Source organism: Choloepus didactylus, chromosome 7, assembly GCF_015220235.1.
Source record: "Choloepus didactylus isolate mChoDid1 chromosome 7, mChoDid1.pri, whole genome shotgun sequence".
In the NCBI taxonomy this organism is placed as follows: Eukaryota; Metazoa; Chordata; class Mammalia; order Pilosa; family Megalonychidae; genus Choloepus; species Choloepus didactylus.
This window is the reverse complement of record NC_051313.1, coordinates 30,458,458-30,474,354: the sequence shown is the minus strand read 5'-3', so window position 1 is coordinate 30,474,354 and position 15,897 is coordinate 30,458,458. Positions and strand designations below refer to the sequence as shown.

Below are 15,897 nucleotides of genomic sequence, written 5' to 3'. Positions count from 1 at the left end.
CCGTTGCTTTCAGAAGGAAGTTCTAGTCCCAGACAACAGGCTGGCTTTCCTAAATGCTAACAGATATGTTAAGAAAAAACAAATTTCAGAAATAATTGTTGCTCTTAGGCACTCTTTGCATGCTGATTTCCAAAGTTTTCAATTGAAGTGATCAATTAGCAAATAGATTGATGAGCATCCTATTTCTAGTTTTACTGCAAAAGATTTTCATTTGTTAGAGGCAGTAAGAAGTACTATTTTAATTATTGATTAGGACACATAATTTTAGAAGACCCTGAAATGTTTTATGAATTCAAGTGTATTAATGATGTTCAAAACATCTATTTTTTATTCTTGAGGAATAATGGCTTTAATGAAGACGGATTTACTTATTGTTAAATCTGTATTTAAATCTCCCTGATGGACTTCTCAGAGCCTCTAACACCTCACTGTGGACTGAGACTCTCCAACCAACAGCCTGCAACTCTTCTTAGATTAGGTCATGGAATCCTTTTTCCATGGAATATCTCCTTGGATCAGTGTTCTGTAGAACACGTTTTAGGAAATTAACAAGATTACCTGGAATTGTAAACTGCAGGCTAATGCATGGATATGGTGACTGTTCTCTCCCATCCCATTCTAATTCTACGTATTAAATATGTACATAAACATATATATATACTTCAGTAGTATATTAATTGTATATTGACAATGACATATTATTGAACATTCAACATGTACTATTATAAAGATTTATTTCTTTTTTTAAAGTGGCATTCACAATACCCTTACCCTAATATCAAATTTAGCAATTTAAATTACTTTAGTTTTTATCCTCATTCATAAACATTTTAATAACATTTCAATCACTATGCACATATTGTATTTTGCATTTTTATTTAGCATTACTTAAAAATATTTACCAGTCAAAATCTATTCATACTAACATGGATGCAGAAAAAAAAAAAAAAAGGAAAAAAATCTTACAATTAGTTTCTTTATGACCTGATCTCTTTCTGTAATCATGGCTTTTAATTCTGTAATCATTTGTATATCTTCTGGTTTTGATTCTCTCGTTAGATATTTTTCTTCCATTTCTTCTAGTCTAAAAACAAGAAATCTTTAGCTCATTGATATGACTCAGACACATTCTTTTGTAATATCTTCAATTTTCAAATTAGTCCAGTTGAACACACACAACAATGTAAAACAAAACTTTTTTTCCCTGAAAACTCTTAAGCATAATTATGTGGTTGTATTATTAAAAGTGCTGAAGGGATAGATGACAGTTATTTTTATGAATTCACTCATTCTAAGTCATTTAAGGGTATTTGGAGATGAGGTGAGAGGCTCTGAGGAAGCACTTATATGCTGAACAGGACTAACCTAACAAATAGGGGGCTGATGCTACAAATGCAGGCTTCCTCTTAGGAGTGCTTACCACAAAAACAATATTGTGTGATGACATAAGGCTCGGGGACATATATAAAAGGGAGACAGGACAAGATACAGAGAAAAGGGGAACAAGGGACACAAACACATGACAGCATTCTTCCCTGATTCATGGAATATGCAGCAAAACATTCCGTATTATCAGCTGATATATAAAAAAGGTTTATCGGGCAAGAAAAGAATTATATTTCCTTTGAGGCCTATTCTGCCCTGAATGACATTAGATGGTGATGGTTCTTTGAAGACCCTGGACAGAGGCCACTGTTTATGAGCAGAGGCACCACTGCCCTGCAGGGTCCACGTGCATAGGACAGGGCAGACTGAAGATGATGCAAATGTAAACTGCTGGCTAAGTTTGGAAAAAAAAAGCACTTTCAATATTATAATTTTAGAGAATTTAACAATTAGAAAAATTTATACATCTTACTGTTTTCAGAATATAAAGGAATAGAAGTCAAGCTCAATAAAATGGCTAATGAAAATGCACAGGATTCATTCACTCAACGAGTATTTATTGAGTACCTTCTAGGTGATCTATCTTCTAGGAATCAGTAATTCCCCTTCCTCCATCCCCATCCCAGAGAGGTACCCAAATTTCTCTGTATTTTAGAGCCGCAAAAACTCTCCACTAACTCAACTCGGGCTAAAGGATTTGAAGAGAGCTTATTTGGCTCCCTACCCACCCTCCGGGCTAAAGTTCTAATCTGAGAGATGGGAAGATGGGAAGGTGAAAGGAAAGTGTGGGGCTAGGAAGAAACTGTCTCAAGATCCTTTGGGACTTGGTCAGTTCAGCATGAGGTCAGTAGTGCAATGTGTTAAGTTCCACTATCTTCTATTCTTTTGTAAAAATGCAATCTGAATGAAAAATTTTGTGATTCGTTGAACTCACAATAACATGACTTGACTTTTATCAGATGATTCATTGAACTCACAATAACATGACTTGAATTTTATCAGAATATGGCAGATTTACTCTTTATGTATTTTATGGGCAAAGGTTTTAAGAAAGTTGAGAAACACTGATCAGGCCAAGGAAAAAGGTATTTGGATTTTATACTCAGAGTAGCCACAAGATGTCACTGAAGCAACTTTCTTCATCATTAAAGCAAAGTACAAGATTAAGAACTGCTACCTGCAGCTGAACAAGAATACCTGGTAGTGAATGGTAATAATAATAATAATAATAATAATTTAAAGTCATATTTAAAGCTATTCATAATAACGAATTATCAATTTAATCCTCTCCACAGATATCTTTACATCACATACATACAAATACGAAAAGAAAAACATACCTGTTTTTCAAGGGAAAAATAATTTATTCAATTGAATAAACATAATCCATATGTAAACACAAATGGGAAAGCATTAAAGGAGAGAACAAATAAGAAATATGACATAGATTAAACTTACAAATACATTTCTAGAATTAATAGGCCTTCCAAATTCCAACAGAAAGAAAACTTGGTACCAAACTTATATCCATTTAAAGTCAATACTTGTCCACATTTCCTATTTCTTCATTTGCCCCACACAGCTCTCTAAGCTGACACTGCTTCCCAAAGACCGGGGGTGAATGACTAGTGATACAGGAGATCATCTTAAATTTGTAATCCTTTAATCTTCTGGTCACAAGGAGAACAAAGTCTGTTTGGTTCTATGTATCTTGAGTGGCCTTAATATGTGCTTATTACCCTATTTCACAATACACAGGCAGGTCTTGGGCATCAGTGCTAGCTAGAATCTAATATTGCTTTATTTCCACAAAATATATGTTTATGTAATTATTGTTTAGCTTCTATATAGAATAAGTGATAAAGTTTTCAGTTATGATGATGGTTTTACTGTAGTGATAGAAAGTTTTCCTGTTAAAAGTTTAAGTCAAAGTATAAATATGGTAGTTTAAGATATTTACCCCAGGAAAACATGTTCTTAAACTTAATACATTCCTTTGGGTGTGAACCCCTTGTAAATAGGACTTTTGATGAAGTTACTTAAGGTATGGCCCAACCCAATTAGGATGGGTCTTAATCCTATACTAGAGTCTTTCATAAGCAGAATGAAATTCAGACAGAGAGAAAACTATGTGGGAAACAAGAAGCAGAAGGTCAATGGAACTGGAAGGGAAAGGAGAGGCTGCCATGTGCATTGCCATGAGACAGAAGAGCCCAGGGCCAAGGATAACCGGCAGCCAACCCAGAACCCCAGTCTTTGGGAAGAAAGTAACACCTTGATGACACTTTGATTTGGACTTTTTCCTAGCTTCAAAACCGTGAGCTGATAAAGTCCCATTGTTTAAGCCAACCCATTGCATGGTATTTGCTTGAGCAGCCAAGGAAACGAAAACAGTGGGTCAATTAAAAATATTAAGAAAATAATCTTATAGGTAGCCAGAAATGAAAGAATTCCCAACGTTTGTTTAGGCATGATAAAAGTCCGGGGAACAGTGCATTGTGTGAACCACAGAAATACATGTAGCCTTTTACTCAAAATACAGATTCCCATTAAAAGTAAAATACAAAGAGAGAACAGAAAGGAGACTAGAACACAACATTATTGATTAGGGTCACTGTTGGATTCTCATCAGACATGCATGTCTTTTCTTTCTTCCTTTTTTTTTTTTTTTGGCTCTGAGAACATATGGGTCAATGTCTATGACTGATGGGGAACACAGATATAAAATAAAAATGCCTAAAAATTCAAATTGTATAAAAAAGTTTCCAAGTTGATAGCTCCTGTATGCTATTTTTAAATAAATAATTTACCAATCAGTGAGCCAAGATTTCAGAGCCAAAGAATAGTTTTCTAGGCATACATAGAATCTAGAACTTTAATTTTAGGAAGATGAAAGAACTCCATTACACCATTTTTCTCTACAGCCTTAAGTAAAGGAAATATTGTAATTGGAACATGTTAATGTCAAACTTCTTTTATCCCAAATAGCATGAGCTCAGACCCCAACTTGAATCAACTTGAGTCCTGTTGTGACAACAGGACTCTTACTTTCTTACCTCAGAAAACATGAAAATAACCAGAATTGTGACTTTAAAACCAAACAAATTATTGGAACATTATAGATAAAATAACTTGAAGCCACTTTTAAAGAATATGCAATTTTGGCATGGAGGAATTCTTTTATTTATAGATTACTGACTGTTCTGGTTTGCTAATGCTGCCGGAATGCAAAACACCAGAGATGGATTGGCTTTTATAAAAGGGGGTTTATTTGGTTACACAGTTACAGTCTTAAGGCCGTAAAGCAATCGGGTACCTTCACTGGAGGATGGCCAATGGTGTCCAGAAAACCTCTGTTAGCTAGGAAGGCACGTGGCTGGCGTCTGCTCCAAAGTTCTGATTTCAAAATGGCTTTCACCCAGGACATTCCTCTTTAGGCTGCAGTTCCTCAAAAATGTCACTCTTAGTTGCACTCTTGCTTCTCTGGAGCAAGAGTCTGCTTTCAACGGCCGTCTTCAAACTGTCTCTCATCTGCAGCTCCTGTGCTTTCTTCAAAGTGTCTCTCTTGACTGTAGATCCTCTTCAAAATGTCACTCACAGCTACACTGAGTTCCCTCTGTCCGTGAGCTCATTTATATGGCTCCACTGATCAAGGCCCACCCTGAATGGGTGGGGCCACGCCTCCATGGAAATATCTCATCAGAATTATCACCTACAGTTGGGTGGGGCGCATTTCCATGCATATCTAATCAGCACCATAACATCTGCCACAAGACTGCATCAAAGAATATGGCTTTCAAACCAGCACATTCCACCCCCTGGACCCCAGAAAAACATATTCTTTCCAAATACAAAATACATTCATCCCATCACAATATCACAAAAACTTAAATCATTTCAGTAACAATAGTTAAGTACAAGGTCCCATCAAAATCAATTATAGGCATGCATTTAGGAGCTGCAGATGAGAGACAGTTTGAAGACAGCCATTGAAAGCAGACTCTTGCTCCAGAGAAGCTGAGAGAGAACAAATATCCCTAGTGCAACTAAGAGTGACATTTTTGAGGATCTACAGCCTAGAGAGGAACATCCTGGGAGAAAGCCATTTTGAACCCAGACCTTTGGAGCAGACGCCAGCCATGTGCCTTCCCAGCTAACAGAGGTTTTCCGGACACCATTGGCCATCCTCCAGTGAAGGTACCCAATTGCTGATATGTTACCTTGGACACTTTACGGTCTTAAGACTGTAACTGTGTAACCAAATAAACCCCCCTTTTATAAAAGCCAATCCATCTCTGGTGTTTTGCATTCCGGCAGCATTAACAAACTAAAACACTGACCTATTTAAAGTCCAAACAGAAAAACTCAATAGTTTCCTCAAGAAGACAGTTTCTATCTTTTTATTCTTGTTCAGTGAGAAGTTGAGGTAAAGTGAGCCTAAAACAACCTCTGAACATGATAATAAGGATCTGCCTTGAACCCAAGTACTAGTGTATGTTTTCATTTAGCTTAAATATACTTTTAACTACAGAATGAATCATTTAGATACACTTTAACAGCCCATTCTCTCATTTGCTTTTATAAAAACAAAAATCATTACATTGTTTTATAGATACAAGGTTTTAAAGTACTATATTACTGAAGAAAATCAAAGTTCTATAGACCATTCTGAAAATCTGAGACTTTAATACCCAGCACTAGAGAAGAGGATTTCAAATAATCATTCCAGGAGAGACACAGAACTCTCATCATTATTTCTGCAATTTGAGAGGATATTTTCCAACCTGTAACTTTGTTGCCTGCATCGCCCATCCCCTTCCCTGGAGTCTCTGACTTTTTGAGGCTTGGGCAGGGTATGGGGCAGCAGAAGCAAGAAGTTTCCAGCTGTTCCAGAAGTCCTTCAGCTCAGGTTTAACCTGGTATCCTGACCTGTTTTCCTCCAGTCTCTCTACTACTACCACCACCACTACCACCACCACCACCACTTTATAAGAATTCACAGGGATTTTCAGATTTAGAACTTGAAAGCCAGCATGTAGTTGATTAGGAATTTCAAAAGAGTACCCTTAGCGCTTTGTTAACAGGCTGGGAACAGTTCAAATATTGCTCCTCCCAGATCAATAAGCTGCAGTAGACATTCCCTGATTACTAATTCTGTCTTGAACCAAACAATTAAGCAGATCAAGCAAGCTGCAATTTTAAACTGATTGGCTAGGAGTATCCAAGAGTCTAAAATTTGTGCTTTCCAATATGGTAGCCACTAGCCCATACGTGGCTATTTAAATTAATTAACTAAAATTAAGTTAAAAATTCAGCTCCTCAGTCACTCAAGTACTCAAGAGTCATATGTGGCCAGTGGCTACTGTATTGGACACAGCAAACATGGAACATTTTCATAATCACAGAAAAATCTATTTGGCAATAAAATGAATGCTGGATCCAGGAAAGCAGATAAAATATTTTATTTACAATTAACACTAATTCTTCCATTATTAAATGTGATCATTAACATAGGAAAATTAAAAGTTATTTTACTACTCTCTACTGAAAATCTGTAACGGGCAGAAACAAAACAGCATAAAGTAGAAACAAAGACATGACCTTTACTCTTTGTAAATTAACATTCCTAAGGAGACAGAGCACATGGACAGACAGAGGTTATTCTTTTTGTGAGCATATTCTTTCAGAATATGAAGAGAGAGTTTCTTGATTTTGATAGGGTGAAACAAAATAAGAGAAGCATGCCAAAGAGAGGAGACATGGGGGTGCCAGGATTTTAGTCTCTATCTGATGAATAACACTGAAACCAGGAGAAGTAATAGCAAAGCACTGGGGTTTACTTGTATCTCATTTCTGCAAAATCTCTGAGGTTATGAGGTCTTCTACAAGGCAGACAGCTGAACACCAACCATGGCACAAAAGGACTTAAAATATTAGCAAACACCACAATCACTGTGATTGGGGGAAATGATCCCATGAACCCCTTCACTATTCCAAGGGTAACTTTACAAAGGGGTAACTGTGATAGGGAATCCCCATAAAATTCATTCACGGAGCATTTATTGTGTGCCTACTAATGCAAAGATTCTGGTAAGTGCTGTAGAGGCCACTGCAGTAAATGCCAGTGACTGGTGATTCCAGTGGTTTTTGTTTCCGCTTCCATGAATGTGTGTGTGTGTGCACATGTGTGCATGTATGTAACAGTATTTGCTGTGAGACTAAGCTGTTTAAGTGGATGAAATGTGAGGAGATGACTTAGGACTGGAGGAAGGTGATTAGGTACTGGTGATGTAGGAGACTATTCAAGCCATGGAAGACAACACAGGAGAAAGTCACTTGGTTGATACAAAGGCAGAAGACAGGGAATAACATAATTTATGGAGGATGTGGGATAAGCCACAATACAGCTTTGGTCTGAATTTGAAACTGAGGATAGATGGGATTGGTTGCTTTGTGACTTTACTGAAGTGTGTCTATGTGTTTGCATGTTTGTATAAAAAACCACTCATTAATGTTCATGAGTGGTTTTTAAAATTGATTGGAAGAGGAGAAACTGGAGGTGAATAGACCATTAGCAGTGGCTTGGGGATTAATTCTGAGGTAACTGAAGTTGGGCCGCAGAGATGGGCTAAAGGCCAGTTGCACTGGCAGTAGCAATTTATATGTGTCTTAAGAAAGGGAGTGACTACCACATAATTTTAAAGAACATTAAGCAATAATTAGACATTTTGATTTTAGAAATACTGTAGTTCCTATGTATGAGTAGTCATTTTATTTGTAACGTTTTTCCTCTATTGATGCTTTAAATCCCACAACACAATGAAATGTCTGCTGTAAGAATTCAAACAGCACCTGAGTTTATCTTTGCTCCTCTCCACCCCTAATACCTCCAAATTATTCCTTTCGGATAACTATTATGATTAAAAGTTTTTGTGTTTATTTTTAAGATCTTTTGATATTTTTGTAAAATATGTGCTATTAGTCTGTGCATGTATGTGTACAGGAACATAATACGCCTATTGTTCACAACATGCTCTTTTTACTTAACATTATATAATGGACACCTTGGGAGTTTTCACCATGGCACTGAATAGTAAATGATCCCAAGGGACATTCTTCAGTTAAGTTTTGTCCTGGTAGAATTGTAGCAGTAGCAGCTGATAAAACATAATCATTCAACTGCCTTGCAGCCTTGTCCTAATTAAAGAATATATCACACTGTAATTACCATCTGTAATGTAGCACTTAATCTTTCTTTAAGTATCATTTAATTAGAAATAGTAGCTAGTCTGAGGTTAGACACAGTGCTCGCTCCTCTTTCATTTATTATCCACATATGAATTTTCTTGAATATAATGACTTACGACACTTGTAAAGCTGCATTTATTTCCTTGAGTAGCTCGTTAGTCTTATTAAAATCTGCCCGCATGATATTTTTCTCTCTGAGGTGGTCTGCTGTCAAGACATCCAGCTCTTTTTCAAGTTTCTTGTTTAAATCTTGTTCATGTAACCTGTTTAATTTATTTTTAGTTAAGAAAATGTTATTCTGAAGTCAAGCTTTCAAAACTTTCTATATTCTACCAGATTTGAAATGATTTAAGATACAATATATAGAAAATTAATGGAAACAGCCTAAATTAACTACTTACTTTCCTCTAATCTTCTAGCTTGTTAAGGTTGTCTCCTTTAATGCTTTTTTTAAGTAAAAATAACATTTTAAAAAGATTTTAGTAAATTATATTCAGTTTCCAAAGTTAATGAATATGTGCACATCACTCAAAATATAAACATTTCACCTATGTTGTGGATTATAACATAGTCAACAAAGTAAAAAGTGGTCTTCAGTATCTTCTAGAACAGCAGTCAGAAGAATAAGCATGTATTGCTAAATATCATCACAACAGTCTTTCAGATAACACTGCATATTTCTCCCGTTGTAATAACAGCATACCTTATCTGTTGGTTGGATTCACTTCGTATTCTGAGAATTTCTTTCCCCTTAAATTCCAATTCTTTGGTGAGGGTGCTTATATTCTCATGAAGTTGCTGGATCTCCTTATCCAAGTCGGAGATGTGGTGCTCTCTGTGCCTTAATTCCTCTTGTAGATCTGTTATTCTACACATGTGCTCCTTACTCTGTAAGATACAAATAACTCTTAAAGTTTTCTACTTGCTTTTTCTGTTTATTGGAGGGAGAGAAATAGACATACTGGAATGTCAAATGTAACCATTCTGACACTGCTTCAGAAGCAAACTGCTGAAAACCTCAGGGCCTCTTCTCTTCCACATATTTAAGAAGTATTTTTATGGAGACAAAACTCCAATAATGTCAGAGCTACAAGGGACTCAAAAATCATAAAAGCACATCTCCCTCATTTTTCAAATGAGCAAACCAATATCCCAAAAGATGATTTATTTGTCCAAGGACGATATATAAACAATGGCAGAACTGAGATTAGAACACAGGGCTCTTATGAACTCAGGAGAATTATATGGATTCACTTGGAACCACTGTCCTTTAGCCTAAAATGGACCTGCATCTATCTATGGAGGCCCTCCCAACACACACACACACACACACACACACACACACACACACACACACACACACACGTCCCACAGCTCAGACAACAGACTTTGTCTGCTCAGTGATGCTCCAGCAGTTATCTTATTTAGCAGATAAGCTCTCTTCCATTTTCCTAGAAGTCACTGTTCCACAAGTTCTGCAGACATACACACTGCTGATTTAAGTGTATGCCTAGTTAGAAGAGAGTAGAACTTTTCTCCATGGTTAAAAGGTGGATCATTTAAAACCATACTGGCAACAGAGAGAAAATCCAGGTTGATCATTTAACATAGCTGAAGACTAACAAAGTGGAAGTTACAAATTTAATAAAGGAATAAATAATAGTCTTCACTGCACTACGCCTAAAAATACATGCATACATACATACGTACATGCATATGTACATATCTACATCCAAGATCACAAACTATCCAATTATAGGATATTTCTGGCTAAAAAGTAAAGTTCAAAAAGTGTAAATAGTAGCTGTGCTAGGATGATATGGAAATATAAATGATCGTTTTTCTTCTTGAGGATCTACTTCTTCCATAGCTGCACTATTCATTACGGCTGTTTAAATTTAAGTCTAAATTAAGTAAAATGAAATAAAATGGGAAATTCAGTTCCTCAGGTGCACCAGCCATATTTAGCCCACATAGCTAGCAACTGCCATAGTGGAGAGTGCAGATTTAGAACAGGTTCATCATCATGGAATGTTCTACTGGACAGCACTGTTTTATAGTATTTTGTCCTCACACTTCATATTAATTATATTTCATTGTTCAGTTTCCCAAGGTGCAAGTAATATTCAATATATCCAATTAAAAGTTAATAAAATACAAAGTAATTTCATGACCACTAATATTCTAAAACTGAACTACTTATTTCTCTTTAAAAATAAAATTCTTCCATATAGATAGTAAACAATAACTAGTGAAAATGCTAATTATCACAAAATAAAATTTCAGAAAATTGTGAACATTCAGTCTATTCATATTTAAGAAATCATTACAGAATAGAATGCTTCATTTACCTGTCTTCTGCTGATGTCTATGCTTCTGTCTAGTTCCATTTTAGCAGCTGCCAATTCTTGATGATGATTATGCCGTAACAAATCAATTGCAGCTGCATGTTGATGGTTTAGTTCTGAGCGTAAGGAAGCTGGTGTGCAAAGGAAAAAAAAGAGGTTCAGAGTACATAAGAATGTTAATACTTTAGATAAAAATGAAAAAGTCATAGAATATTATTTTTTAAAAATAGAATACTTGTGTATGCATACTAAATATCACAGGATTGAATATGCCTTTTAAAATATGTGGTAGGTTGAATTATGTACCCTAACAAGACATGTTCTTAATCTTAATCTGTGTCCCTGTGGGTGTGAACTCACTGTAAATAGGACCTTTTGAAAATGTTACTTTTAGTTAAGTTGTGGCCAACTGAACCAGGGTGGGCCTTAATCTGGATTACTGGAGGCCTTATAAAGAGACATCCACAGGGAGGAGCCAGAGACAGAATTCAGAATTTCTCTTTCAAGAAGAGAAAGGAGAGGACATTGCTATGTGCTATAAGGCAGAGATACAGGCCAAGGGACCCAAAGGATTGCAGCTAGCCAACACCAGGATGCTACTGAACCTGGGAGGAAGAAAGCTGTCTAGCTTCCGAAACTGTGAGACAATAATTTCCCATTGCTAAGCCAACCCATTGTGTGGTATTTGTCATAGCAGCCCTGGCAAACTAAGACAAAGGTCGTCTAGTTTGATGAGAATAAGAACAATTTCAAATGCTCGAGTGGATCAAGGTATTTATATATGCTTTCAATTTGCAAGTGAAGTGCTACTGGGGATAAACGGTTTTTAATCTTCTCTTTCACAATCAGAATAATAAGATTTCAGAGTTGAATGGTACCATAACATCATTAGGAGGCAACTTCCCACCCAGGTAAGAATTATTATACAACATCTCTGAAAGATATTAAAGCACTGCTGGGTGAAGGTGTTCAGTGATTCTGAACTCATCACTTTCATTCAAGTGATTCATATTTCATGCAATCCACAAACATTAACTGAATGCCAGGTACTATACTAACGGAGAATAAAATATGGCCCTGCCCTTATAACTGCACAGGCTAGTGGGAAAGGCATTGTGCCAGGAAATAAGGTGATATTTCAGAGATGACTGTTTGGTATAATGAAAGTACAGTGACGGAAGTACCCAAATTTCCTAGGAGAGGGAAATCGGGGGAGCCATGACAAAGGAACTGTCATAGTAACTCAGTCTAAAAGCAGGCGTTCTCCAGGTAGAAAAGAGGCATTCAGGAAGAACAATTAATGTATGTAAAGGCAGAAAGGACCTGGTCTGTCTGGCAAACAATATGCCGTTGGGTATGGTGGGAACCCACTGAGTACATGGTCACAATGTAAAGGAAATGAAGCCCAGGCTGAGAAAGTTTTAGTACAAAATGCTGAGGATTTTTTACTTTATCTTAGGCACAAGGTTCTCAAACTGTAATACGTGTATGGCAGTATGCTGGAGGGATCTTGCAGAGTACACATGATCATCTTCTGAAGCATAAATTTTACTTGAATATTTTTGGGAAAACCATTATCTTTACATTAATATAAATACAGATATAAGTGAGTGAAATACAAATCATAAATTTTAAAGCTAAAACATAAGACTTTAAAGAAACTGTTGTGTTTGTAGCTAGCCAATTTAGTTTCCTCCTGACTCCTCCAGGTAAGGTGCAAATTCACTTTCCTCTGGAATAAGGATTTCTTCAGTGGAAAAGCTTGGCAGGCAGTAGGAGGGCCATGGGATATCAGTACAGGATTTAAAGGTGGGAAATGACATGGTGAGATTTGAGTCTTAAAAGATGACCCTGACTGGAGTCTTAAGGATGGGCTGCAGGAAGGGAGAGCAGCTAGAAGACTATGGCAAGAATCCAGGTGAGAAATGTTATGACTTGAACTAAGTATGGCAGAAGGGCTAAAGAAGGGGAAATTGATGTAGAAATATTAAAAGGAGGGACTAACAGATAGGATGTGGAAGTGAAGGAAAAAAAGCTGAAGGCAACTCCCAGATTCCTGGTTTTGGCAACTGGGTAAATAGTGATGCCACTAATTAAAGCGGCATATTCAGGACAGAAAGCACATTTGAGGAGATTGTGAGTTTCAGATTTTAAAATTTTGAGTATAAGCTGGAAACTCTAACAGTCTAATATGCAGTTAGAAAGATAAATCTAATCAAGGAAAGAGGTTTGGCCTAGAAATACATATTTGGAGTCACTTGCACATAGACGGTAGTTGAAGCCACGGATGTGGATTCAATCAACCAGGAAGAAGGTGAAAACTGAAAAACAGACCAGAAGGCTGGGGACTGAATCGTGGGAAATAGCTGTATTTAATGGATGCATGGGAGAACAGGAGCTCATAAATGAGATTAGAGAGTAGAGGTCAGAAAGGAGTACAATGAGGACAGGTTATAATCATGGAAACCAAAGGGGGAAAGATTCAAGAAGGGAGTGGTCAAAGGCATCAAATGTTGCAGACAGGACAAATAAGATGAAAGCGAGTAGGTAAGAAAAGTTTGGATTTGAAGGTCAAAGTTCAATGGTAACCTGAGGAAGAGCAGTTTCAATGGATTGATAGGGACAGAAAGTAGACCTGAAGTAGAATGAGGAGTCAATTGGAAGCAGGAAATTTCTGCATCACTCACTCCATCCAGATGCTTGTTTGTAAAAAAGGGTTTTCAGAGGGTTTTAAATGAGTGGACCTTTAAGAGACTACATCTGAAATCGGCTATTTCTTATAATTAAAAAACACAAAGAGGGGCTTTTGCTTTGGGAAAGATGGAGCAGACCTACCTTTTCCCTATTCCTCCCATAAGTACAACTGAAAAGCCTGGACATTAAATATAAAATAAATATAAGAAGGCAGAGAGAAGAGGGCAGATCTGCTAGGGTCCTAGAACCTGAGGAACAAAAGAGTGGGAAGTTCCCTAGGTTTTGTTTTTGCTCCATATATCCCAGACTTGAAGCCAAAGAAGGTGTCAACTCAAAAATGCCAAAGGCACAGACAGAAAGAGCCCTGGGAAAAGCCTGCTCCCTCTGGCCAAAGGACCTATAAAGGGGCAGCCTAGTAAGAAAACTTTTAGACAAAAACCACTCTATTCCAATGCGGTAGGTAGAATTATGCACTGCAATTTTGACATGTCTTTCATTTTAATCTGCATTCCTGTATGTACAAACTCATTATAATTAGGACCTCTTGAAGATGTTATTTTAAATTAAAGTGACTTAACTAAATGAAGGTGGGTATTAATCTAGATTACCAGAGGCTTTAAAAAGAGAATGCCACAAGGAGAAGCCAGAAACAAAAATTCAGTGGGAACCAAGAAGAGAGAGGACATCACCATGTGACATATATAGGGCAAAGATGCAAGCTAAGGAACCCCAGGGATTGCAGCAAGCTAGCACTAGGACACTCCTAATCACAGGAGAAAGCAAGCCCTCTAGCTAAATTCCTGTTGTTAAACCAACCCATTGAGTGGTATTTGTCATAGCAACATGGAAAACTAAGACATCTGGCCAAACACTATAGAAAAAAATGTGGCCCACCTCCACCCATGCCAGCAAAGGCTGAATGGGAAGCCTAAACTGCCACTCTCACGAGGCTGAAAAAATAAAGATATATTTAGGTATAAATCTAACAAGATATATGCAGGACTTGTATGCTGAAAATTACACAATGTTAATTAAAGAAATAGAAGATCTAATTAAATGGAGAACATATGATTTTCATGGATCGGAAGACTTAGAGTAAAGATGTCAATTCTCCTCAAATTGATATACAGGTTTAGCCCAAGTCCTATCAAAATCCTAGCAAGATTTTTTTGTAGAAATAGACAAGATTATTCTAAAATGTACATGTAAAAGCAAAGGAACCAGAATAGCTAAAACAATTTTGAAACATGAAAATAAAGTAGAGGAATCAGTCTACCAGATTTCAAAGCTTATCACATAGCTATAGACTATTTTGGAAGACAGACAGACATGGAGACCAATGGAATGAAAGAGCAAACCCAGAAACAGACCCATACAAATATGCTCAACTGATTTTGACATAGGTCTAAAAGCAATTAATTTAAGGAAAGACAGCTTTTTCAAGAGGTGCTGGAGCAACTGGATAGCAATAAGTGAAAAAAAAAAAAAAAGAAAAAAAAAATAGTGGCAACCCCAGATGCTGGTGATGATGTGAAAAAACTAGATCACTGATATATTTTTGGTCGGAATGTAAAAATGGCACAGCCGCTCTGGAAAACAGTGTGGCAGTTTCTTAAAAAACTAAACATGCAACTACCATATGACTCAAAAATCATACTCCTGGGCATTTATCCCTGAGAAATAAAAACCTGTACGTGAATGTCTATGGAAGCTTTATTTCTAACAGCCTCAAATTGGAAACAGCCTATATATCCTTCAGTGGGTAAACGGGTCAATACCCTGTGGTACGTCCATGCCATGGACTGCTACTCAGCAACTAAAGGGAACAAGCTATGGATGCATACAACCTAGATGAATCTCCAGAGAATTATGCTGACTGAAAAAAAGCCAATCCCCAAAGGTTACATACTATATGATTCCAGTTACACAACATTTTAAAAATGACAAAATTACAGAAATGGAGAACAGAATAGTGGTGGTTAGCAGTTAAAGGGAGGGAGGTGACAGAAGTGGGTGTGGCTGTGAAAGGACAACACGAGGGATCTTTGTGGTGATGGATCTTGACTATATCAATGTCAATATCCTGGCTATGATATTGTATTCTAGGTCTGCACGATGTTACCCCTGGGGATCCTGGTTGTGATGGTGTACGACAGTCCTGCCCGATGCTACCACTGGGGGAACCTGGGTAAATGGTACCTGAGATCTCTCTGTATTATAT

General features: G+C 37.0%; 1 protein-coding gene and 1 long non-coding RNA gene across 7 annotated transcripts in view; one reads left to right on the top strand and one right to left on the bottom strand.

Moving 5' to 3' along the window:
* FAM184A (family with sequence similarity 184 member A) overlaps positions 1-15,897 on the bottom strand; it is a 159,719-nt gene that overhangs the window by 6,461 nt on the left and 137,361 nt on the right. For 3 of the 4 annotated variants that reach the window (XR_005217983.1, XM_037843921.1, XM_037843919.1), the window contains exons 12-15: positions 10,986-11,113; positions 9,338-9,522; positions 8,751-8,897; positions 967-1,084 (exon numbers count right to left, since the gene is read on the bottom strand). Coding sequence is in view for 3 of the 4 variants with exons in the window: in XM_037843921.1 (XP_037699849.1) it covers positions 967-1,084; positions 8,751-8,897; positions 9,338-9,522; positions 10,986-11,113 (578 nt within the window). In the remaining variant the exon portion in view is untranslated. The remainder of the gene's footprint in view (positions 1-966; positions 1,085-8,750; positions 8,898-9,337; positions 9,523-10,985; positions 11,114-15,897) is intronic. The other variant, XM_037843920.1, reaches the window with a different exon arrangement.
* Positions 1-15,897, top strand: part of LOC119539978 — a 63,794-nt gene that overhangs the window by 37,833 nt on the left and 10,064 nt on the right. Inside the window, exon 2 of one of the 3 annotated variants that reach the window (XR_005217984.1) lies at positions 15,783-15,871. The exons of 1 other annotated variant lie outside the window; for it this stretch is intronic. This is a non-coding gene — a long non-coding RNA (uncharacterized LOC119539978). Of the gene's footprint in view, positions 1-15,154; positions 15,872-15,897 lie in introns of those variants that run through there. One more of the 3 variants, XR_005217986.1, reaches the window with a different exon arrangement.